The sequence below is a fragment of the Eublepharis macularius genome, chromosome 4 (assembly GCF_028583425.1).
Source record: "Eublepharis macularius isolate TG4126 chromosome 4, MPM_Emac_v1.0, whole genome shotgun sequence".
NCBI classification, from domain to species: Eukaryota; Metazoa; Chordata; class Lepidosauria; order Squamata; family Eublepharidae; genus Eublepharis; species Eublepharis macularius.
In genome coordinates, this window is record NC_072793.1 from 173,928,705 (window position 1) to 173,952,150 (window position 23,446).

The following is a 23,446-nucleotide window of genomic DNA, read 5'->3' on the forward strand; positions in this document are numbered from 1 at the left end:
TTAAAAAAAGAGCATTATCACCATGCTTTATCCTTGCATTGAAATTATGTGCCATAAGGATTAAACTGGCTGGGTCATAATTTTATGTATCACTAAATATTTCCCCCAGAAGAATCCAATTTTATGCACTGCTGTTTGTCTTGGCTGGTGGAACATAGATGGAAAATAAAAAGAAGGAGAAGGAATTCAGTTGTAAGTTAAGTACAAGGGACAACTTTTCTGCAACAAGGTGCTCAAGAGATTCTGTATACAGGGAGGACCTGTCAATATCTGTCACTGGCAGTGGATCAAAATGGTCCATCAGCAGACCAGATGGTATATTAAAGATTTCTTCCGCCTCACCTAAATTACAGCCAGCATCCAGATTGCAGCATATTCCTGCTATTTTGTCACCAAAAAACATTGCAAAGGTGTTAAAGCTAATTGTCTTTTTTTGAGACAACACAGGTTCAGGAGTCAGAAGGGGTTAAGACACCTTAAAACAGCTGGGATAGTTGTTAAGCAGCCAGTGCAACGGGTACAAAGTCATAACCTTTCTCTGCTACTATGACCACTGCTTAATAGGTTTTCTTCTAATGGGATCTATAGCATGCTTTATCGGATTCAGTGTGAATTTTAGTGGCTGTGTCTTTCTAGAAATCTTTCAGCTCTCTTTAGGTCACTGAGCTCCATGGTAAACCCTGGGATCAGCTTCTGCCCCGAGAGGGAGAGGTTGATGAGAAGCATCTTGTCAATATATTTCATGAGCCTCATATTCCACACTCCCACCGCTGCCTCAACAGAGACTCTGTTACGAATTCTGAAATCCCCCAGAGCATTTTGGAATCCCAAAGGACCCATAAGCCTCCGTGAGTGAACCTTGTTAACAGCCTCTCCTTTTGCAGGCCATATTCATCTTTGTTTTCAGTATATAATGGTCAGACCGTGCTTCAGGCTGAATCTCCAATCCAGAAAGAAATACTTCCCTCAAAGTTTCAGTACAAAAGATTAATTTCAAGTTGTGACCTCTTTTATTTGTGGAACCAGTCACTATTTGAGAGAGGCCCAAGGCAGCCAAATAAAACTGTACAGTCCTGGGCCAGCCCCGACATACAGTTGTGTGACTGAATTGAAGTCTCTTAAGCTTTGATGTCTAAGAAAAGATATTTCTGTGATTATATAAGCAAGCAGGAATTTGAATGGAGTGCAGAGTGTGTACCCTGATGGAAGAAAATTCCTCATGAGTTCTCAGATGGGAAATAAGGTTTCCACACACAGATGGGAAGCAAGGTTTCCACACACAGAGGGGAAGTAAGGTTTGTTTCCTCTGTAAATTCTTCAATGGGCTGTAAGTGTTCCGCTTCACTGGAAAGGTTTTCCACGCTTTGAGCACTGATATGGTTTCTCTCCTGTGTGGACTCTGTGAAGGAAAACATGATTTGTACTGGGCCTGAAGCTTTTCCCATATTCTGAGTATTTACAGAGTTTCTCCCTTCTGTTGGTTCTTTGACGGGAATCAAGTTTTCCACTCTTGGTGAAGTTCCTTCCTTCTCTAAGCATATATATGGTTTCTCCCCAGTGTGCATTCTTTGATGTTGTATAAGGTTAGTTTTCCTTCTGAAGCTCTTTCCACACTCTGAACATAGATATGGTTTCTCCCCTGTGTGGATTCTTTGATGGGAACTAAGGTCTGCACTCTGCCTGAAGCTCTTTCCACAGTCTGTGCATGTATATGGTTTCTCCCCTGTGTGGATCCTTTGATGTCGTCTCAGATTGTCCTTCCTTCCAAAGCTCTTTCCGCACTCTGAGCATTGATATGGTTTCTCCCCAGTATGGATTCTTTGATGGGAAGTAAGTTCTGCACTCCACCTGAAGCTCTTCCCACACTGTGAGCAGGTATGTGGTTTCTCTTGTGTGTCCACAGTTTCCTGTAAAATATCGTTTTCACTCCCCTTGGAACTAGTTGAAGATTCTGATTTCTCCGCTGTGTGAGTTCTTTGATGAGAAATAAAGCTTGACCTCATACTGAAGTTCTTTCCACAATCTAAACATTTGTATGGTTTATCCCCTGTGTGGATTCTTTGGTGGGCTGCAAGTTTTCCACTCCACCTGAAGCTCTCTCCACACACTGAGCACGTATACGGTTTCTCCCCTGTGTGGATTCTGTAATGGGAAGCAAGGGTCTCCTTGCGACCAAAGCTCTTTCCACACATAGAGCATTTATATGGTTTCTCCCCTGTGTGGATTCTTTGATGGGAAATAAGTTCTGCACTCCACCTGAAGCACTTTCCACATTGTGAGCAGGTGTGTGGTTTCTCTTGGGTGTTCGCACTTTTCTTTGAAATATGTTTTTTGCTCCCTCTAGAAGTTGTACGTTCTGGTTTCTCCCCTGAGTGGATTCTTTGATGGGAAATAAAGCTTGACCTCATACTGAAGCTCATTCCACACTCTGAACATCTGTATGGTTTAACCCCTGTATGGATTCTTCGATGGGCTGCAAGTTTCCCACTCCACCTGAAGTTCTCTCCACACACTGAGCATTGATATGGTTTCTCCCCTGTGTGGATTCTGTCATGGTAAGCAAGGGTTTCCTTGCGCCTAAAGCTCTTTCCACACATAGAGCATTTATACGGTTTCTCCCCTGTGTGCATTCTTTGATGGGAAATAAGTTCTGCACGCCACCTGAAGCTCCTTCCACACTGTGAGCAGTTGTGTGGTTTCTCTTCCGTGCCCACATTTTCCTGTAAAATATGGGTTTTGGTGCTGCTGAAACTTGTCATGCGCTCTGGTTTTGACCCTGTGTGGATCCTCTGATGGGAAATAAAGCTCGACTTCTCACTGTAGCTTTCCCCACAGTGTGAACATATGTATAGTTTATCCCCTACGTGGATTCTTCGATGCGATGCGAGTTTTCCACGCCACCTGAAAGTTTCTCCACACACTGAGCATGTGTATGGTTTCTCTCCAGTATGGATTCTTTGATGTTGCATAAGATTGTCCTTCCTTCGGAATCTCTTTCCACAGTGTGAGCATGCGTGTGGTTTCTCATGTGTGTCCAGAATTTCCTGTAAAATATGTTTTTCGGTTCCCAGGGAAATCATTGTCCACTCCAGCTTTTCCCTTCTATGGATTCTTTGATGGGAATTAAAGCTTGATCTCACACTGAAGCTCTTTCCACAATCTGAACATTTGTATGGTTTATCTCCTGTGTGGAGTCTTTGATGGGCAGCAAATTTTCCACTCCACCTGAAACTCTCTCCGCACACTGAGCACGTATATGGCTTCTCTCCTGTGTGGATTCTTCGATGGGAAGTAAGTGTCTCCTTACGACCAAAGCTCTTTCCACAGTCTGTGCATTTATATGGTTTCTCCCCTGTGTGGATTCTTTGATGGGAAGTAAGCTCTGCGCCCCACCTGAAATACTTCCCACACTCTGAGCAATGATACGGTTTTCCTCTTCTGTGGTGAACCTTTTGATGTTGAATAAGGCTGCCCTTCCTTCTGAAGCTCTTTCCACAATGTGGATACGTGTGTGGTTTCTCCTCTGTATGCAGTGTTTCCTCTAAGAGAAGGGTTTTTATACTCATGGCATTTATCATACACTCTGATTCTTCTAATGGCTTTTCTTTATTTTGCATTCTCTGATGTGACGTATGGTTTGATTTCCCAGCTAAGAGTTTTGCACATTGAGTGAAGTTATTTCTTTTGTTTTCTTTATTAATTTCTTCTTGGACTGAATTTTCCTGGAAATCCACGCCTTCAGAAGCAATGGATTCCTTGCTCCAGTTTGATTTTGATTCAGTTCCTCCTCTCCACTCTTCTCCCCTTCTGTGGCATTCTTGCCCTGTAGAAACAAAGAAGGAAACCAGGTAGAGAAATAGAGACTCTTAAGTAAAACGAAAGCAGCAGCCTTAGCCAGATTGCAGCCTCTCCCTCAGCAGCATCTCTTAACATTTCCCCAGGAAAGTCAGGAATGGAACAGAAGCAGATAACTTTTTGGACACAGAACAGGGAAGGAAACTCATTGATGAAACTATCTTCTACTGAGACTAAGCAGCAGTCTATCAAGGTCACTCTTGTCTCCCCTGGCTGGCAGTGGCTCTCCAAGGCCTCAAGTGGAGGGCTTTCCCATCACCTCCTTCCTGACCCTATTAACTGGAGATGCCAGGAACCAAACCAGGGACCTTCTGCATGCAAAGCAGATGCTCCACACCTTGCCCACCACTAGGCCAGAGGAAGATCTCTTTAGACCTCCCCAGTTCCTCCAAGGGCAAGCCAAAAGGCAGCCTGCCACAGCCACATAGGAAGCCTCCCAATGTAGCTTCAATAAAGGGGTCCGAGAAGGGGCTCCATTTCTCTGTGAAGAGACCCTCCCAACTCCTTCGCAGTGAAGGATAGGAAGGGTTGGAACACAGCAAGGCTGTGGAGGAGCTGAAAGTCGTCTTCTAAGGAATCAAGTGTTCTTATTAGAACACTGAATGCATTGCCCAACGAGCTCCTGTTGGAATACTGGCAATTTGGCTCAATTAAGAGAGAAGATCAAAGGAAACGGAGCTGCTACTTGTGATTGGGGGTTGGACTAGATGACCGTGGAGGCCCCTTCCAACCCTATGATTCTATGATTCCCCTGTGGCGCACAGGGGAAGACCGACAAGATCATCAATTCTTGCTCTCACTATTGGACAACAAAGGGTAGCAACATACCGAGAGTGACCAGATTCCTGTAATTCTCCTCCATGACTTCCCAGTGCAGAGCCCTTTGGCCCGGATCCAGCAAAGCCCACTCCTCCTGGGTGAAACAGACAGACACCTCCTCGAGAGTCACCAGCCCCTGAAAGACAGAAAAACTTACAGATGATATCACCATCCAAAACCAGAATAAAGCAGAGGTGAGCAGGATTTCTCCTGAACATGTGCAGCGGACTTCTAGTGACTCAGACTGCTGGGCTGCCAAGGTCAGTATTGCCCACTCGTATGGGCAGCAGCTCTCCAGGGAGTCAAGTGGAAGATATAAAGCTTGAGCCAGGCCATTCCTAGTGAGCCATTTCGACAGAAAGGGAAAAGATGGGGTCTTCCTGGGCCCAGGGGACTAGCAGAAGATACAGGCCCCTGGGATGCCCCCAAGGAGTCCTTCCCTACCTGGTATGGTTGCTCAGGAGATGCTTCCAGTCCCCCACATCGGCTTGAAGGTCCACCCATCAGCATCCTCCCACTGCCTGTGAAAAGCAAAGGAGGTGAGAAGAGACTGATCCTGCTGCTTCTCCCAGTTCCATGTTTTGATTCTTTGATAGGGGAGATCAGAGGCCTGCATGCTTCAGAGAGCCCTTTCTTCAGTACGCTGCTCTTTGTTCCTTTAGGGCACCTGGAGAAATGTGTTTCACATCTCTCCATGGACTATTCTAACATCTCAGAAAGTGCATATGACGTCGTCGTCGTCGTCGTCCCCCCCCCCCCGCCAATCTCTTGCCCTCCTGAGTATTCGGCTGACTCTCTCACCATGTAGCTCCCACCCCAAGATGAATGTTTGACGTTTGGAATCTGAAGGTGTGTTTTTCAACTCTAAAAGACTTTTAAATGACCAAACATGTTATGAAGGTAGAAAGGGGAGTGGGAGGTATTCCGTGTTTGGCAGGGGGTGCCAGACATATGATTATCTGCCCACTGGGTACAAATTGTGGCTGTGTGCCCGATGCATGGACCTCTTGGCTCTCAAGGGTCAGGTTCGTTCCCTTGAGGCTAGGGTTGCCAGCCTGGAGAAGCTGAGGGAGGGAGAGAAGTTGGTGGAGAAGACCTTCAGGGACCTACCAGAACCTCCCATTCCTTCACTGACAGGTCTTCTGCTGTCAGGGAGAGTGAAAGTCTCGAGGTTGGAGGGCATCATGCTGAGGAGGACGGGCATGTTCTGTTCCTCAGATGACGGATTATTACACTCTCTTGTACAGACTATACCCCTCTGGGACTGGAGGGAGGTGGGCTTTTGGTAGTGGGAGACCCAATTATTAGGTATATAGAGAGCAGGAGATGTGAAGGGGATTTTGATTGCACAGTGACCTGCCTGCCTGGTGCAAAGCTTGTGGACATCATGCACTATCTAGACAGGTTGATAGTCATGGTGCAATGTATTGTCGAAGGCTTTCATGGCCGGAGAACGATGGTTGTTGTGGGTTTTCCGGGTTCTGTCACAAAGCGTAGCATCCAGACAAGAATAAAAGAACATGAAAGACACTGCAGACTTGGACAACCTGAAAAATCAGCAGTGGCTGAACATAGCCTAACTCAAACAGGACACAGTATCTTATTCCAGGACACCAAAATACTGGACAACACTTCCAACTACTTTGTCAGACTGCACAGGGAAGCCATTGAAATTCACAAGCATAAGCAAAACTTCAACAGGAAAGAAGAAACCTTAAGAATGAACACAGCATGGTTTCCAGTTCTGAAAAACACCAGGCTAACAAAACACTCTATACCCGACAATAGCCCTGCAGAGAAGATTAGCACATCAAGCACCAATCCATATGCAAAAGAACCTCCTCAGGATACAGTGAAGCCTCCCGCCATTAGCATTCCACACCCTGGGAAACTCTTACAGGATGACTCAGCTCAACCCCACCCCTTCTGAGTAGATATAAATGACCTGCCAACATCTTTTCCACACTGTGACAATGAGAGATCTCTGTCTTTTGGTGCTACACCGCTGAAGATGCCAGCCACAGCTGCTGGCGAAACGTCAGGAACTACAATGCCAAGACCACGGCAATACAGCCCGGAAAACCTACAACAACCATTAGTCATGGTTCACATTGGCACCAATGACACTTAGGAATGTAGAAAAGAGCAGTTGTCCAGTAGCACCTAGAAGACTAATGAAATTTGTAGTAGCTTTCGTGAGTCACAGCTCACTTTTTCAGATACCTGGTAAAGGTTTCTGAAGAAGTGAGCTCTGACTCACAAAATCACCTACCCTACCACAAATCCTGTTAGTCTTATAGCTACTACTGGACTCTTGCTCTTTTCTGCGGCTACAGACAGACTAACACGGCTACCCCTCTTGATCTATCTCTACTGTGTCATCCTGGAGGAAAAATGTAGATTACTAGGCAGGAAGTTAAAGGCTGCCCTGCCAGACGTGGTCTTGGTTCCCTGTGCAGGGCCAACTAGACAGGCACAGAATAGGGGTCCCTGTGTGTGGTTGAGAAAGTGGTGCCAGGAGGAAGTGTTTAGATTTCTTAGGCAGTGGGGAACTTCCTGGAGCATGCGGAAGCTGTGTGCAAAAAAGAGAAGCCTCACTTGAGCCGGCACTTCATATCCCAAAAGGTGGCAGGACAAGTTTTAAAAACTAATCTCAGGGGGAAAGCGGACAGGAGCTGGGGAGCCTTCTGTTTGGGACAAGGCAGTCCAAAAGGGATGATAGTGTAAACAGGGTACTAGGAGCACAATGAAACTTGGGAATGAGAATAACATGGCAAAGGAAGGCCATGGGTGGAGGCAAAGGGGCCAAGAGCTGTCGGGGAGGGACACACCGGGGAGGTGTCCGTAGGCCAATGCTAGAAAGCTCTGAGCCGAGATGGAGAGCTGGAATGCTTGGTGCTAAATAATGATGTAAATATAATGGGTGCCTTTAAAACATGGGAGGACTGGGGAAATCAATGGGATACGCTCATCCCTGGGAATACGCTCTTTAGACAGAACAGGGAGGGAGAGGCTGAGGGAGGGGTTGTACTGTATAGCAAAGAGGGCACAGAATCAAATAAGGTAGAAAATATTAGGAGAGTTTTCCCAGAGAAAGCGATATTGCTAGAAAGACTGGGCTAGAAAGACTGGAAACATTCAGTCTACATTTGAATTGTAAAAAAAGAGATGTCAAAGAGTGCAGCGACTATCAGACTATAATGTGGAGGGGGGGTGGTCATTGCCTCCTGCTCCGCGCCTAACTCTGGCCCGGTGAAGGTGGAGGGATGGGTATTGCCACCTGCTCCACATCTGATCTTGGCTAGGTGAAGGGGGAGTGGGCATTGCCACCTGCTCCACACCTGATCTTGGCTAGGTGAAGGGGGAGTGGGCATTGCCACCTGCTCCACATCTGATCTTGGCTGGGTGATGGGGGGAAAGCATGGCCTTCTGCTCTGCTCATAATCCTGGCTGGGTGAAGGGGTGGCAGGCATTGCCTCTGCTTTGTGCCTGATCTTGGCAGAGACATGAGTGGGGAAAGCATTGCCTCCTGCTCAGCACCTGATTCTGCCCGGATGATGGGGGGAGGGGGGAGAGCACAATGGTTGTTGTGGATTTTCCGGGCTGTATAGCCGTGCTCTTGGCACTGTAGTTCCTGACATTTCACCAGCTGACGAAACGTCAGAAACTACAATGCCAAGACCACGGCTATACAGCCTGGAAAATCCACAACAACCAAACACACGACTTGGTGAGAAACAATCCCCCCGCATTGGGTGGGGGTGGGTGGGAATCGAGAACAGAAACTAGCAAGCAGCAAGTCAGGTCTTTAAAACAGAAAAGGAAGGCAAACCAACAGCAAGAGGAAAAACTATTGTCCCCCCACACACACACACACAAAAATATCAATTCTCTCAAAAATGGCAAGCAGGAGGAGCTATTCTCTCTTGCTTTTAAACTACCATGCGAGGCGATGACAACAGGAGAAAAATGACCCTCCCACCCCCGAAATCAGTCAGTAAAAATGAACAGCAACTGTCTGGAACACTAACACTGAAATTCAAACAAACCATTTGGCAAAAGTCAAAGCACTCCCCCACAACAGTAAAAGCAATTTTTAAAAGGTTAACTGTAGGACAAACCTTGTCCCTTTCCCCCCTACCTCCCCTGCCCTCAAAGACAGGAAAAAACAGTGAGTCTACTACTCCAGCAAGCAGGCAGGCCTTTTCCTCTGGGTAGTATGCAACAGCAGTAGGCAGGCAGCAAAAGCACCGATGAATCCCAAAGGCAAAGAGAAGAGAGCAGGCCAGGCAAGAGAGCCAGCAGCACTCAGCAGAAGTTGCTGTCCAAGAAGTTGCTCTGACCCAAGCCTGCTTTTTAAATTCCTTGCAGGCAGTTTTAAAAAGTCTCTCTTCTTCTCCGAGAATCCCATTGGCCAGACAAGGAGAGCTCCTGCACGGATTGGCCACTTATTCCTCTCTCCCTGCCTCTCTCCTCCCCCTTCCCCCTTGGGGAAAAAACATGGAAGAAGTCCCGGAAGGAGGCAGCCAGAGGTTGATGCCGTGTTTCCCGGATAAACCTGAATTTATCCAGGCTTCTTGATCTGGGTTTCCAGATCAGAGCCAGTATTCTCTAACTGACCTGGGAAAGCCAGATTTAGCACGATTGGCAAAAATCCGTCTTTTGGGGCCAGTTCACAGACTTAAATTGCACACCTCTAAATCCAAGGATATGTAAACTTCCAAAGAGCAACTATGGACTAAAATAACCCCATAAAGGGCACAGAATGAACAAATGAATCAAATGCTCATTAAGGAAGGACCGAAACAAGACAGCGCAGAACGTTGCTACATGAGCATGAAAGGAGCCAAACCAGCAAATATTTATATGGGGGAAAGTACCTGAAACAACAAGGAAACCTCCGATGCACAACAAGCAATACAGAGAAACAACTGTGAAACTGTGGTATGTAAGCACAGTGACACAGCTTGACATCACAGCAGCTACGAGCATACTGTGCGGGAAAACTGAATCACCAAGCAAAAGTGACTGGATCTCAGACAAGAGGCTGGCAAAATACCTCAATGGCACTGAACGTCTGAAACTAAAGTTACTACAAAGTGACAATCCCAGACTAGTGGTATGTCTGGATGCAGACTGGGCAGGAGATGCTACAGACAGAAAGTCCACCCGTGGACACTTGTTCTTCTATGACAGTGGAAAACAAGGAACTATCACCGGGTCCTCTACTGAAGCTGAAAATGTATTGGCATTGGAAATGTGCAGACAATGCAACTGGATGCTGCAAGACTTTGGGACAGATGAACCCAAACTTATAAAATTCTTTGAAGACAATCAAGGCTACATGCATAAACTTTGCAAAGACAAAGAAGATCAACTCCAGAATTAAACACTAAGCACCATGTAGTAAGAAACATGCAAGAAGAGGGGCTTGTTGAGTTACAATGATTGCTAATGTGACACTGAGAGATCTCTGTCTTTTGGTGCTACACCTCTGAAGATGCCAGCCACAGCTGCTGGCGAAACGTCAGGAACTACAATGCCAAGACCACGGCAATACAGCCCGGAAAACCCCCAACAACCATTGCTAATGTACTCAACAAGCCACTTGCATGAGAAAAATGTGGAAGTCAATGTAGAAGATGGATCCTATGGACTTTGTACAGTAAACCTTGAGAATGGGTCTTGGAGAAGCAAAGTCTTGTGTACAAAAATGGGGGGGGGGAGCAAGGCCTAGTTAGATGGGACCGTGAGGGCAGTACCTTCTTCCTTTCCTTGTCTTCGGGCAATATCCTCCTCCTTCTCAGAACTCTCTAGAACACTCTCTTGCCTAGCAAGGCAGCTAGGTTTCTGTCTCTCCTTTTCCCCATCTAGGATGTTAGTTCCTAAATAAACCTTGTCCAGAAACTAGCTTAGTTGTAGCCCATTTCTTGGCTAAACTTTGGTTCAGGATTCTCGGCCTAGTCAGGCGTCAAAAGAGACCTCTGGGAAACGTCATGAAACTTGGAGCTAGAAACCAGGTGTGAGGGAACTCATCAAGGATAACATTAAGGAGAAGGAGTTTTATCCTCTGCGTTCCATCTCATTAGAGCTCTGCTCAAGTGGGGGCTCATCGGCATGGTCACCTGCCTTAGATGGTCTACCTCACAGAGCTGAATTCATGACTAACGTCTGGTACAGCTGGAGATTCTTTCCTCAGACTTATAGGAGAACTGGTGGCAGTGTTTTACTCGGAGGTGCAAGGATGCTTGCCCCCCAGAAGTCTGCCTTGACTTTGAACCTCTCCCCCACCAGCCCAGGGGTCAGTGTCTACACTCTAATCAGGTCAGCGTCCCAACAGCTGCATAGTCACTCTGCCAACACTTTTTTTTTTTTTGAAAAATTTTTATTGGGTTAGAGTCCATTATTTTTACATTTACATTCAATTTTCCCCAATTTTCAATTTCTAACCCCCTCCCTTTCCCCCCCTTTTTTGACTTCCAACAGTTTTCCAACCCTTTGTCCCTTTTCCCTTACTTCTATTAGATTCCTCTATCTAAAACAAATATATATTTTCCATTATTCTAAGCAGTACATCTTAACTATTTTTAATATTATATACCCAAACTGTAAGTCTTTGTTTCCATCTTAAATAAACAATTTGTCCCATTTTCCATTTTTTAAGTATTTCTATATATCATAAACCATATAAATCTTACATTCATTTAAATCAAACAATTTGACTTATTCTCTATATATTACTCATTCTGTCTTTTTATAATAATTCTCTGTAGCTCTCATCACATAGTCAATCAATTTGACTCGTCTATACCTTCAGACATTCAGTTTGGTGCATTGTACAAATCTTGTCAAAGAAAGAAAATATTATTGGTTACTCAATCCTTTACTTTAATCCTTATAGTTAATTATTTTCTATCAATATTCTGTTTATTAACCTATATATATCTATATATATGTCAATCTGTTAATCTAACTGCTTATAAATTCACATTTATCTCTTCTCCCCCCCGGTAAAGTCACCCCCCTCTACATTTTATTATACTTCAGTAGTTCTCAAACTGCCACAGTTTTCCTCCCACCTCCCATTTCTTCTCCAGATATTGTTTCAGCTTCTCCCAGTCTGTGTTAAACTGCCCTGAGTCCAGATTTCTCAGTTTTCTTGTCATCTTGTCCATTTCCGCCATATACAGCAATTTGTAGATCCAATCTTCGATAGTTGGCACTTCTTGTACTTTCCATTTTTGCGCATACAAAAGTCTAGCTGCTGCCGTCATGTAAAATATCAATGTCCTGTGATGAGCTGGAATTCCCTCCATTCCCAAGTTCAGTAGCAGGAGTTCTGGGTTCTTATTGATTTGAAATTGTAGAATTTCACTCATTTCTCTTATTATTACCCCCCAGTACTGCCTAGCTACCTCACACGACCACCACATATGATAGAGGGAGCCCTCATGCTTCCTACATTTCCAGCATTTATTAGAAGTGTTCAAATTCCCTAGCGCAATCTTCTTTGGTGTCATGTACCAACGATAGATCATTTTGTAGATGTTCTCTTTGATATTTGTACATGTCGTTGTCTTCATTGTAGTCTTCCACAAGTATTCCCATGCCTCCATTGTTATTTCTTTATTAAAATTTATAGCCCATTTCACCATTTGTGTTTTAACTGTCTCATCCTCGGTATACCATTTCAACAGTACCTGGTATACCTTGGATATTCTTTTCTTGTCCTCTTTAAGAAGGGTCTGCTCTAGTTCCGAATTCTCTGTTCGTATACCTCCCTTTACAGAGTCCGAGTTATACAAGTCTCTAACCTGTCTATACTGGAACCAATCATAGTTAGGTGATAGTTCCTCTTGCGTCTTTATTTTAAGTTTAGCTGCTTCAGTTTTAGTTATTTCTTTGTAAGTTAAACATTGTCGTTCGTTGTCAACAGCTCTCGGGTCTATCACCTCATATGGAACCACCCACCAAGGAGTTCCTTCTTGTAGATAATTTCTATACTTCTTCCAGATTGTGTATAGACTTCTCCGTAAAAAATGGTGCAGGAACATCGAGTTGACCTTTACTTTGTCGTACCATAGGTATGCATGCCATCCAAATATTTTCTTGTATCCCTCTAGGGCTAGTAATTTCTTGTTCCTTAGTGTCATCCACTCTTTCAACCAAACTAGGCAGATTGCATCGTGGTAAAGTCTCAGATTGGGCAGTTGCATTCCGCCTCTTTCCTTTGCATCTTGTAAAACTTTCATTTTCACTCGAGGCTTCTTGCCTGCCCATACAAAGTCTGAAATTTTCCTCTGCCATTTTTCAAATTGTTTAGAGTCTCTGATGATTGGTATTGTCTGTAGCAAAAACATCACTCTTGGTAACACATTCATTTTAACTGCTGCAATCCTACCCAACCATGACAGATTGAGCCTATTCCATTTAATCAAGTCTCTCTCTATCTGAGTCCATAGTTTTTCATAATTATTCTTGAATAAATCAATATTCTTAGCAGTCAGTTCAATTCCCAAGTATTTCACCTTACTTGTTACTTCACAGTCCGTTGTTTCCATTAACAATTGTTGTTTCTGCTTAGTCATATTTTTACATAATATCTTTGACTTCTTTTTGTTAATGTAGAAACCTGCCAAGTCTCCAAACTCCTTGATCTTGTCTATCACTTTTGGCATGTTCTCCAATGGGTCCTCTACAATTAACATTATATCGTCCGCAAATGCTCTGACCTTGTATGAATAGTCCTTTATTTTTATTCCTCGAATTTCCTCGTCCTGTCGTATTTGTATCATCAGGATCTCCAATACTAAAATGAACAACAGTGGAGACAACGGGCAACCTTGTCTTGTTCCTTTACTTATAATCAGTTTCTTAGTCAGTTCATCGTTCACCACAATTGCTGCAGTCTGGTCTCTGTAAATTTCCTTAATTGCTCTGATGAATCTTTCTCCTAATTGTAGCTTTTCCATAGTGGCAAACATAAAGTCCCAGTTTAAATTGTCAAATGCCTTTTCAGCGTCCACAAAGAAGAAACCAACCTCTTTATCACAACGCTTATCATAATATTCAATAGCATCAATCACTGTCCTTAAATTGTCTCTTATTTGTCTGTCTGGCAGAAAGCCTGCTTGTTCCTCCTCTATAACTTCCGAAAGCCACCCCTTCAGTCTCTCCGCCAGTATCTTCGCAAAAATTTTATAGTCATTGTTAAGTAACGATATAGGTCTGTAATTTTTCACATTTGTCAAATCTTGGCCCTCTTTTGGGATCAATGATATGTTCGCTTCAGACCAAGTGTCTGGGATCCTTTGGTCCCTTAGAACTCCATTGATCACCTCCTTTAGGAATGGTGCCAGCTCATTGGCCATAGTCTTATAAAATTTAGCTGTAAGTCCATCTGGCCCTGGCGCCTTTCCTAGATTTGCAGATTGTATTGCCTTACTTATTTCCTCATCCGTTACCTCACTGTTCAATTTACTTCTCCAAGCGTCCGAAATTTCTGGAAGTGTCATTTTCTCCAAATATGACGCTATTGAGTCTTTATTTACTTCTCTCTTGTTGTACAATTTAGCGTAGAATTTATAAAAGGCTCTACTGATGGTAGTCTGTTCCAGATACGTTTTGTCATCTTCACAAATTCTGTTTATTGTTTTCTTTTCCCTTCTCTTCTTCAGTTGCCATGCCAGGTACTTCCCAGGTTTATTTGCACCCTCAAACGCTTTCTGATTCAGCCTTTTAAGATTCCACTCCAATTCTTTGTTACTCATTGCTGTTAGCTGTTCTTGCAATATTTTAATTTCCTGATATAATTTCTTTTTCCCTGGTCTCTTTTTTAACTGTGTTTCCTTAGCTTTTATTTTCTCCTCAATCTCTTGTCTCTTCTCCTCTTTCTTCTTTCTTGCTCTACCATTTAAGTCCATTAGTATGCCCCTTATAACCGCCTTGTAAGCATCCCAAACTTTATCAGTTGGTACTTCTTTATTCACGTTGTATTGTATGAAAAACTTTGTCTCTCTTCTCAATATTTCCATATTCTCTTTTTCCTGTAGCAAGTCCTCATTTATTCTCCATGCTTTCCTTTTTCTCCTTTTCCCTAATTTCCACATAATTGGGTTGTGATCTGAGCCTACCATCGGCATTATTTCTACATCCTTAGTCCATAACGCCAAATCTTTTGAGGCCCAGATCATGTCAATTCTTGATAGTGTGGAGTGCCTTGCAGAATAAAAAGTAAACTGTCTACTTTTAGGATATTCTCTCCTCCATACATCTTCAAGAGTCTCTTGTTGAATCAACTCAAAAAAGAGCTTTGGTAATAGTCCTCTTTTCTTTTGTGCCATTGTAGTCTTTTTATCCAGTTCCAAGTCTGTCACTCCATTGAAGTCTCCAGCAAGAATTATCTGATCATATGAAAGATCGTCTAAATGCTTCCTCAAATCTTCAAAGAAGCTCTCTTTTGCACCGTTAGGTGCATAGATTCCGACTACCAACACTCTCTTTAAGTTCCAAGTACATTCCACTGCTACAAATCTGGCTTCCACATCTTTCATTATGAATTTTGGTTGTAGCTCCTCTTTTACATACAACACCACTCCTCTTTTTTTCTTACTTGAGGCCGCTACAAAGTCCTTGCCCAATTTTCCCAGTTTTAAATATTTTACATCCTGTTTTCGAATATGAGTCTCTTGCAAACAAACAATATCACATTTTTGTTTTAATAGCCAGTGAAAAATATTTTTTCTCTTATTCGGTGAGTTTAGTCCATTTACATTCCAAGATAATACTTTACACTCCATATTCATAATCTTGTTGGTAAGTCTTTTTCATTGTCCCTTATAAATCGCTCCATCTCCCGCTCAGATCTAATGCGCTTTTTAGCACCTCCAAATTCAAAGGACAAACCTTCTGGAAGCTCCCATCTGTACCTGATTTTCATGTCCTTCAACATCTGGATTAGCGCTTTATATTTTTTCCGATCTAGTAACACTGATCTGGGTAGTTCCTTCATTATAATGATTGTCTTGCCATCGATCTCCAATGGATCTTGAAATTGTTTAGTCACAATCTTCTCTTTCATGTTTCTTGTTGTAAATTGTACAATCACGTCCCTTGGTACTTTCCTCTGGGTTGCAATTCTCGAATTCACACGATATGCCACATCTAGGATAGCCACAACATCCTCCTCCTCCTTCCCCAGGTATTCAGCTAACACCTCCGTCATCTGTTCTTGCGCTGTCTTTCCTTCCAATTCCGGCAGACCGCGAAATCTCAGCTGCTTCTCCATATGTCTACTTTCCGCAACAGCCATCCTTCCCCTCATCAGCCTCATCTCTGTTTGTTGCGTATCTGCTAGGTTCTCCATCGCTCCTTCTACTGTTTTAACTCTCTGCTGCGTCCCTTGTAATTCACTTTGTATTGTTTCCATACCTTTCTTCACTTCTGACAGCTCCGATTTTACTTCAGACAGCTCCGATTTTACTGTCTGTTTAACCTCTTTGATCAGCTCCAATTTCATGTCTTTAAATTCTTTAATCACCTCCAAAAGTTTTTTATCCAAGTTTTCTATTGCCGATTGCCACTCTTTCTTTGACATCGTGGGGCTTGCTTTGGCTCGCTCCCACGAGTCCGCTCTCTTCCTTAACTCCGTGGCGTTAAATTTGGTACCTTTTTTATTTCAAATGTCCCGGTCTTCTTGCATAAATTAATTTTAAAGGGTCCAAAATGTCGGGCGTCTTTTCTCTATGGTCTCTCTATGATTTTATAATCCAATATGGCCTACTTCCTTTTCCGCTGAGGCCGCGACCCTTCCCCTCTCAAAGATGGCGGTTCCCTTCTTCCTGCCCTCCAGCAAGGGCCGCTTCTCTCCAGCCGCTCTATTGTTGTTACGCACTTCCTGTCTCCCGTCTTCCCACAGCAGATCTCGCGATGGTATCTTTTTCTCACAGCTCCAAAGCCACAGGTATTCAAAACAATAATCCGATTTCTTTAATAACTTCTTTAAACTTAGTCTCTTTTCAAGTAAAACTCCCGCCGGAGCTTCCCCTCCTTCTCGCTAGTCTGTTGCAGTTTAAAAGTCTACTTTTTTTCCTCTCTGTTTTTATCAATCTGTCCCGTATCGGAAGATAGTGATCTTTACCTTCCCTTCGCTTTCCACGGGTTGTAATCGCTGTTTCGATTTCAAATTCTCCTTTCCACTTCTTCCCCCAATCGAAGCTTGGGTATGTAGGTCTTATGCCAGCCGAATTGGCCCCAAAACTGCCGCAGAGATTGTAGCCGACCCGTTGCAAGGTGGGACCTCAAGGATCGGGAGGGGGCCCGTTGCATAGAGCCCCCCCACGTCCGAGATCTAACTCACCCTAGGGTCTTGAGCGTTCTTTGCCTGCTCTCCGCCTGAGAGCAGTCGGCCGCGGGCTATTTTCACCTCGCCGGCCGCTTAAAACGGCAGTCCGGTCAGCTCCGCAAATGGAGCTGCGTTAGACCTCCATGAATCCCAAACCGGAAGTCGTCACTCTGCCAACACTGATTACGCCCTCAGATTTTAAATTCACACTCCTCTTAGACTAACCCTTCTCACCCTAACCCAACTCCCGACTCTCAGTCTTCCAAACCTGACTTCTTTCAACCAGATCTTAACTCACTCCCCGAAAAGAGCTCCTATTGGCTGGTTCATTGCACTGCTCTGATTAGCTCCAATCTCTGGGGTTCATTTCTGTGCTCTGCCTCTCCCAGGTGGGTATACGAATATTTTAAGTCAAATGCTTTCTTTCCTCAGACTGGCTGTTTCCACATTCCTCCTTGCCAGAAGCTGAGACAACCACTTTTCCATGCAGAATTCCTGGGAAAATACAAAAGCATCCCAAAGGAATGCACAAATGGAATCCTTACCTGTCAAGTTGGCACATCTGTCAGTCTCCCACATGGTCCCACAGAAGAATGACTTCTGCCCTGGATTGGATGGTACCTTCTCTGCATCAGGGAAATCAGCAGTCCCTTTGGAGGTTCTCTGAAACTGGAGACAAGAAAAGGGGAGAGGGATTAGAACAGGAAGAGGGCAGAGAAACACCTGGGAAAGGGGCATTTCTAGACTGATTTCTCAAAAAGGTTGGGCACTTGGAGCAAAAGGAGTTCTAGAATAATCTTTTGAGTATTCTGCTTAATTGAGTTCTCAGGATCAAAGCTCCTCACCTGTCCTCCTTGCTTCTCCTCCTCTGCCTGGCTCAGGAGGAAGCCTTCTGCCAGGGCCACTGCCTGGGAACTGCTCTCCGGCCCGCATTCCCTGACCCAGCTCTCCATCTCTGGGGGCAGGACGGCCAGGAACTGCTCCAGGAGCACCAGGTCCAGGATCTGATTTTTCGAGTGCTGTTCTGGCTTCAGCCACTGACGGCAAAGATCATGGAGTTGGCTGCAAACCTCTCGGGGCCCCTTGGCCTCCTGGTAGCGGAACTGCCGGAAGTGCTGGCGCTGTACATCCCCGCTGGTGGTGCTCCCATCCAGGGCCTTCTGCACCATTGTTTCCCCAAAGTCCCCTCTGCCCCCAGCCTGGGTGGCCTCATGGCCTTTGTCTGCTTCAGACCCAGATGATTCTTGCTTTCCCATCTGTCCCCGATCCAAGAAGGGTGAAGGATCTTCTTCCTCCGCTGCCAAGTCCTTTCTGAAGGCTCCCAAGTCCTGGAAAGACAAGAAGATGCTTTGTTAGCAACAGCAAGAGAACACGGAAGTACCACACTCTCTTCTCTGTGAATTTGCCTGTGCCCTGTTGAAGGAAATCTGAAGTAACGTCCATCACCACATTACAGGGCACGGGGCTTAGAAGAGCTGCTTAAGGTCCCTTAGACTGGAAGAAGGTTTCACGCTTGGGCCGGAAGGAAAGATGGGTTATCATTATTTTAATAATCAAATAAACAAACGCGCTTTGTTCAGTGAAGGGATAGGATCAGGGTAAGATCCACTCCACTGAATAAGTTTGTTCTTTGTCAAGTAAAAATGACACAGCTTCTTGGACTAGATTTTTAAAGATTACAGGAGACAAAAGTTCAGTCTCTGCAAAAGAATATCAGAGACATTTGAAAATTTGCCTGACGTGTCAGAAGGGAGTGGGTCAAGACAGAAACTCCTGTGACGAGCATCAGCCCTACGGGCACAGCCTTGTATCCCCACCACAATGAGTGGGACATGAAGGTGCACATGAGAATCACACCAGAGCTCTCCCAGAAGATGCTGCTAGTCAGAGGGACGGAAGACAGGGGATACTCATATGATATGAATGGATCCAATCAGACATTTTATCAATATTAAAACAGGATAAGACATGGGAAAATAAGACATTAATGATAAGGAAGACATGGTGTAGATATATAAGATGGGTAAGGGGAGGAGAGACCAAGCAAATTTTATTAACGAAACTCCAAAGAGTGTGCTCGTGGTTAAAGATATAAAGCAGGTGATTTCCTATCGTCGTTCTTCTTGCGGGGGGGGGGGGGAGCTTGTATCGGATGTATGGATAGCTAAATTTATTCTATATGTACCCACTCCACTGAGTAAGTTTGTTGTTTGTTAAGTGAAAATGCCAAAAAACTACAGGAGGCAAAAGTTCACAGTCTCTGCAAAAGATTATCAGAGACATTTGAAAATTTCCCTGACCTGTCAGAGGGAAGGGGGTCAAGACAGAAACTCCTGTGACGAGCATCATTAACGTCTAAGACATTAATGACAAGGAAGACATGGTCTAGATATACAAGATGGGTAAGGGGAGGAGAGACCAACCAAATTATATTAACGAAACTCCAAAGAGTGTGCTCGTGGTTAAAGATACAAAGCAGATGATTCTTATGGTAATTCTTCCGGGGGGGGGGGAGAAAAGGGGGAAAACAAGCTTGTATCGGATGTATGGATACCTACATTTATTCTAAATGTATACGTACATGAAGTATAGATTGTATGTGGTGGCAATATTAATGCATACATCAGTATAATAAAAAAAGGTTTTTTAAAAAAGGAAGATGGTATATGAAATTGGGCACTAGTTAGTAAATGAAAGAGGGAAGATGGCTTTCGTTCTTACAATCTCCTGAATTTGTTTCCTAGAGATTACACTGAGGGACTAAGTTCAAGAAATATGGGAGAGGAAGAAAAGGGCAGCTCCACTTCCAGGCCCAATTCTTACCTTCACAGCCCTTTATGCTCTACCTTCTTCAAGGACCAGCTCTTCTCTTTGGGTAGAAATCCTCAGAAATCCTGTCCTTTGCAGACATGTTTTCCGTAAGAGGCAGGGCCTTTTCAGCTATGGCACCTTAGCACACAAACTCCATAGTAGTCTGCCTGGTGACAGGCCCTTTTTTGTTTTTGGGCAACCATGTTAAAACCGGATCATAGCTGAGATTCATTTTAACTGGCCAGCCTTTAATACTGTCAGATTTCACCATCTTCTAAGTATTTTAGAATCTTTGATGGCCGCTTTCAAACTTTGTCATTGCTGTGGATGCCTGAATTATCGTTATTACTGAATGCTCTTTGTACTGTGACTATGTTGTGTTCCTGTAGATGATTTTGTATTTCAGTGTTCCAAGATTTACTCAGAAGAGCGACGTTTGGATCTAGTACCGCCTTAAAGTGGGTCTTGAAGGTGCTACTGGACCTGAATCTTGCTCCTCTAGCGGAGACCAACAGGGTGACTCTCCTGAAACGAAGGTTTCTCAATATCCATATATGTTGCAACGATTGTTTCTTTTCCAAGTCATATTTTCTTTTGCTTCTTTGTTTCCTACAATCTCTCTTCCCTTTTCCCAGCTTTTCTCTCACCGATTGCTAAAAGTAAGATTCCAGTATTTGCTTATATTCACAATGCTCTAGGTAGGCAACTAAGGCATACTTCTTAATTCCTAAAATATGCCAAATGGTACAGATACCGATGCAAAACCATGTATTGTGCATTGCTTGATGTTAAGGCAATAATCTTAAATGTTGATGTGATTAGAATTTAACCACTGAATTCTGCCCTCCCTTACAAAAGCACTATTTTTTTAATTGATTCCGACTTTTAAAAACATTGACATCTTTCATGCAGGCGTAACTGCTTGAAATTGAAGGAAAGGAGTTTTGAGGCCCTTGGGGATCATTTCCCACTTCTGGAGAGCCTCATTTGCTCTCGGCTTTGCCGTCCAGAGTAATCAGACACCGCCGCTCCCCCCCCCCCCCCAGACTCGGCCAGCTCCGCGTCCATCATTTACAAACAAGCTACGGGTCCTTACGAAGATGCTGGTACTGGGGGGAGTCCGACTGTTCATTCCCCCTCTTTGATGAGTGTGGGGGGGAGGGGAATATGCGTTCCTGCCCCGAGCCAGCCACTGGACCCTAAGAGAGCCCACCCGAGGTCAGGCCCGAAAAGCTCCCGCAGCCGGCCAGCCCCCCTTCCCCGCCTTTCCTTGGCCCGCAATCCCCCTCCAGCCTCCCCGCTTCTTCTTCCCATCCACCCTGCAAATCTCCCTCCCTCCCTCCCTCCCTCTCGGGGTCTCTAGGGGGGCTCTGGCTCCCTCCCCTGGATCGGGACCTGCCCCTGCCCTTCCGCCCACCCCCGAATGCCCAGCCTTGCACCCCCCCCCCCCCTTTAACGCACCCGGGTTGGCAGAGACGACGCTGCTGCATCCGTGGGAAAAACCAAGGCCACTTTCTCACCGGGGAGAGGGGTGTGGGCCGGAAGTGACCTCACCGCCACCCTTTCCTCCCTTCTACTCTAGGATTTCGAGCTCGCTCCCCTTAACCATATCAGTACCGGTGAGCAGAAAGGAGGGGTTTGCTGCCGTGCAAATCGACAAGCCCGAAAAGAACCCAAATGACACTTTTTATTAATTAAGGCCCACCCGAGGACAGCCAGCAGGGCGCTGGTTGCTGAGGACCCCGGGTTCCCTTCGCATCTGCATACCCGCTCAGTATAGGCGGCCTTCAGCAGGGCTTGGCATCATGTCCTGACTGAGCAATCCCGCCTCTGACCCCTAGTTTGTCTAGGCTCCTTCTCAAGCCTCACCATCACCCTGTCGGCCTCCTCCAGTCTTGTGGCGGTGAGTTCCGTAAGTTAACAGTGCATCGTGCAAAACAGCATTTCCTCTTCTCTCATCAAACAATGCTGCTCATCAACTCGCATCATTCATTCTGAACCCTGCAGTAAAGGGAGGAGAGTCTCTCTGTGTCCACTTTCTCCTCTCTTCCTGACCAGCTGCTAACTCCACATGGCAGATAAATGTTACAGAGATGCAACCCATCCTAGAAGTGGCTTCTTTTATGCTGGGCTCTGGAAAAGTGTGGAGTCTCAGCAACATCCTAAAAGGTGCTGAACTGGAGGGGAAATGTCCCGTAGTTAAGGGAATGCTTGTGTAGGTAAAACCACCAATTATACATGTAAGGGGTTGTCTTAAGGGGTTTTGCGCACCTTGTAGGCTTCTTGTGTTGTAAACAGAATATCAAAATGAAATAAATTTTGGACTTGGTGTGTGTGCACACACGTGTGTGCACGCACACATGGTGCACATGAGATAAAAATGTTTTCAAGGAGTGCATAGTTGGGCCAACATACAGCACATTACAGAGACATATCAGTGCATAGATAAGAGGTGTGGAATTGCATTTGGAGAGGGGTCTACATTTAAATGTTGCATCAGTAACCAAATTCCTAAAAGCTTTTAGCTGCAATGCCACATTTTTTTACACATCACAGAGTCCGAATGCAGAGTCTCGTTCTTCGGACTGCATCTGAAGAAGGGAGCTCTGAGTCAGGAAAACTCCTGCTGGAATAAATGGAATAAACGTGATGTGTTTGCTGGCCATCAGATTGTGAAAGGGAATATGGTGAGGGAGGTGGGAGAGGTCAACTCCTCCCTGTGGTCTAGACACTTGAGACCTGGGCTGGCTGAGTTCATCTCTCCTTCTCCATAAAACACAGGCCTGAGAAATTGCTTCTCCCCCTGCACATACTCATCCCATTTAGGGTATTCCTTTTCCTTTGCAAGGGAGACAAACATTGTGTCTTAAGGCCTGTTGGCAACACTGTGCTCAGAGGCTGACCTGTCTCACACCCCTGTTGCGAGCTTTAGTGAGGACCCAGTTTTCCAAGGAAAAAATAATTCTATTTTGTTTTGGGAGGCACTGTTACTTCGGTACAGTCTTCAAGGCCAGCCCCACAAATATCTCATTGCAGTAATCCAATCCAGATGTTACCAGGGCATGCAGCAAAGTGGTAAGATTTTTCCATCCCAGGAAGGGCCATAGCTAGCTTACCAGCCAAAGCTAATGAAAGGTACCCCTGGTTGCTATTACAACCTGTTTATCCAATAGAAGGTCCATGCCCAGGAGCATCCCCAAGCTATGAACCTGCTCCTTTAGAGGGAGTGAAACCCCATCCACCCATTCTGCTGAGTCAGATGCTTGGTCTAGCAAGGTCAGCCTTGCCTCCTGTTTTCCCAAACTGTAGCCAAAATTTACTTTAAAACAAATGTTATACCCTGCCTTTCTCCCCAATAGGGACTCCAGGCACCTTACATTGTTCTCCTGCCATCCTCACAACACCCACCCTGGGAGGAAGATAAAGGTGAGTCTGAGTGGCCCAAGGTCATACAGATGGCAGAAGTGGGATTCAAACCTGGGGCTGCTAGATGATAGTCTGACATTCTAACTACTACATCCTACTAGCTTCAATAGCTCAGCGAGATTCTTAACTCCGCCGTTGTCCCACCTTCTCTGTCTCTGCTGCCCTTTCTTTGCAATGGAGACAAAAAGCGGC

General features: G+C 44.9%; 1 protein-coding gene across 1 annotated transcript; it reads right to left on the reverse strand.

The window, feature by feature from the left end:
- Nucleotides 1-40: 40 nt before the first annotated feature.
- Nucleotides 41-21,593, reverse strand: LOC129327866 (zinc finger protein 585A-like). Its single transcript, XM_054976618.1, has 7 exons — nucleotides 21,534-21,593; nucleotides 21,290-21,343; nucleotides 17,863-18,345; nucleotides 17,563-17,686; nucleotides 5,119-5,195; nucleotides 4,684-4,810; nucleotides 41-3,823 (listed from the first exon to the last, which is right to left on the reverse strand). Exons 1-7 carry the CDS (start codon nucleotides 21,591-21,593, stop codon nucleotides 1,218-1,220), a joined length of 3,531 nt encoding a protein of 1,176 aa, XP_054832593.1. The 3' UTR covers nucleotides 41-1,217.
- Nucleotides 21,594-23,446: the final 1,853 nt, after the last annotated feature.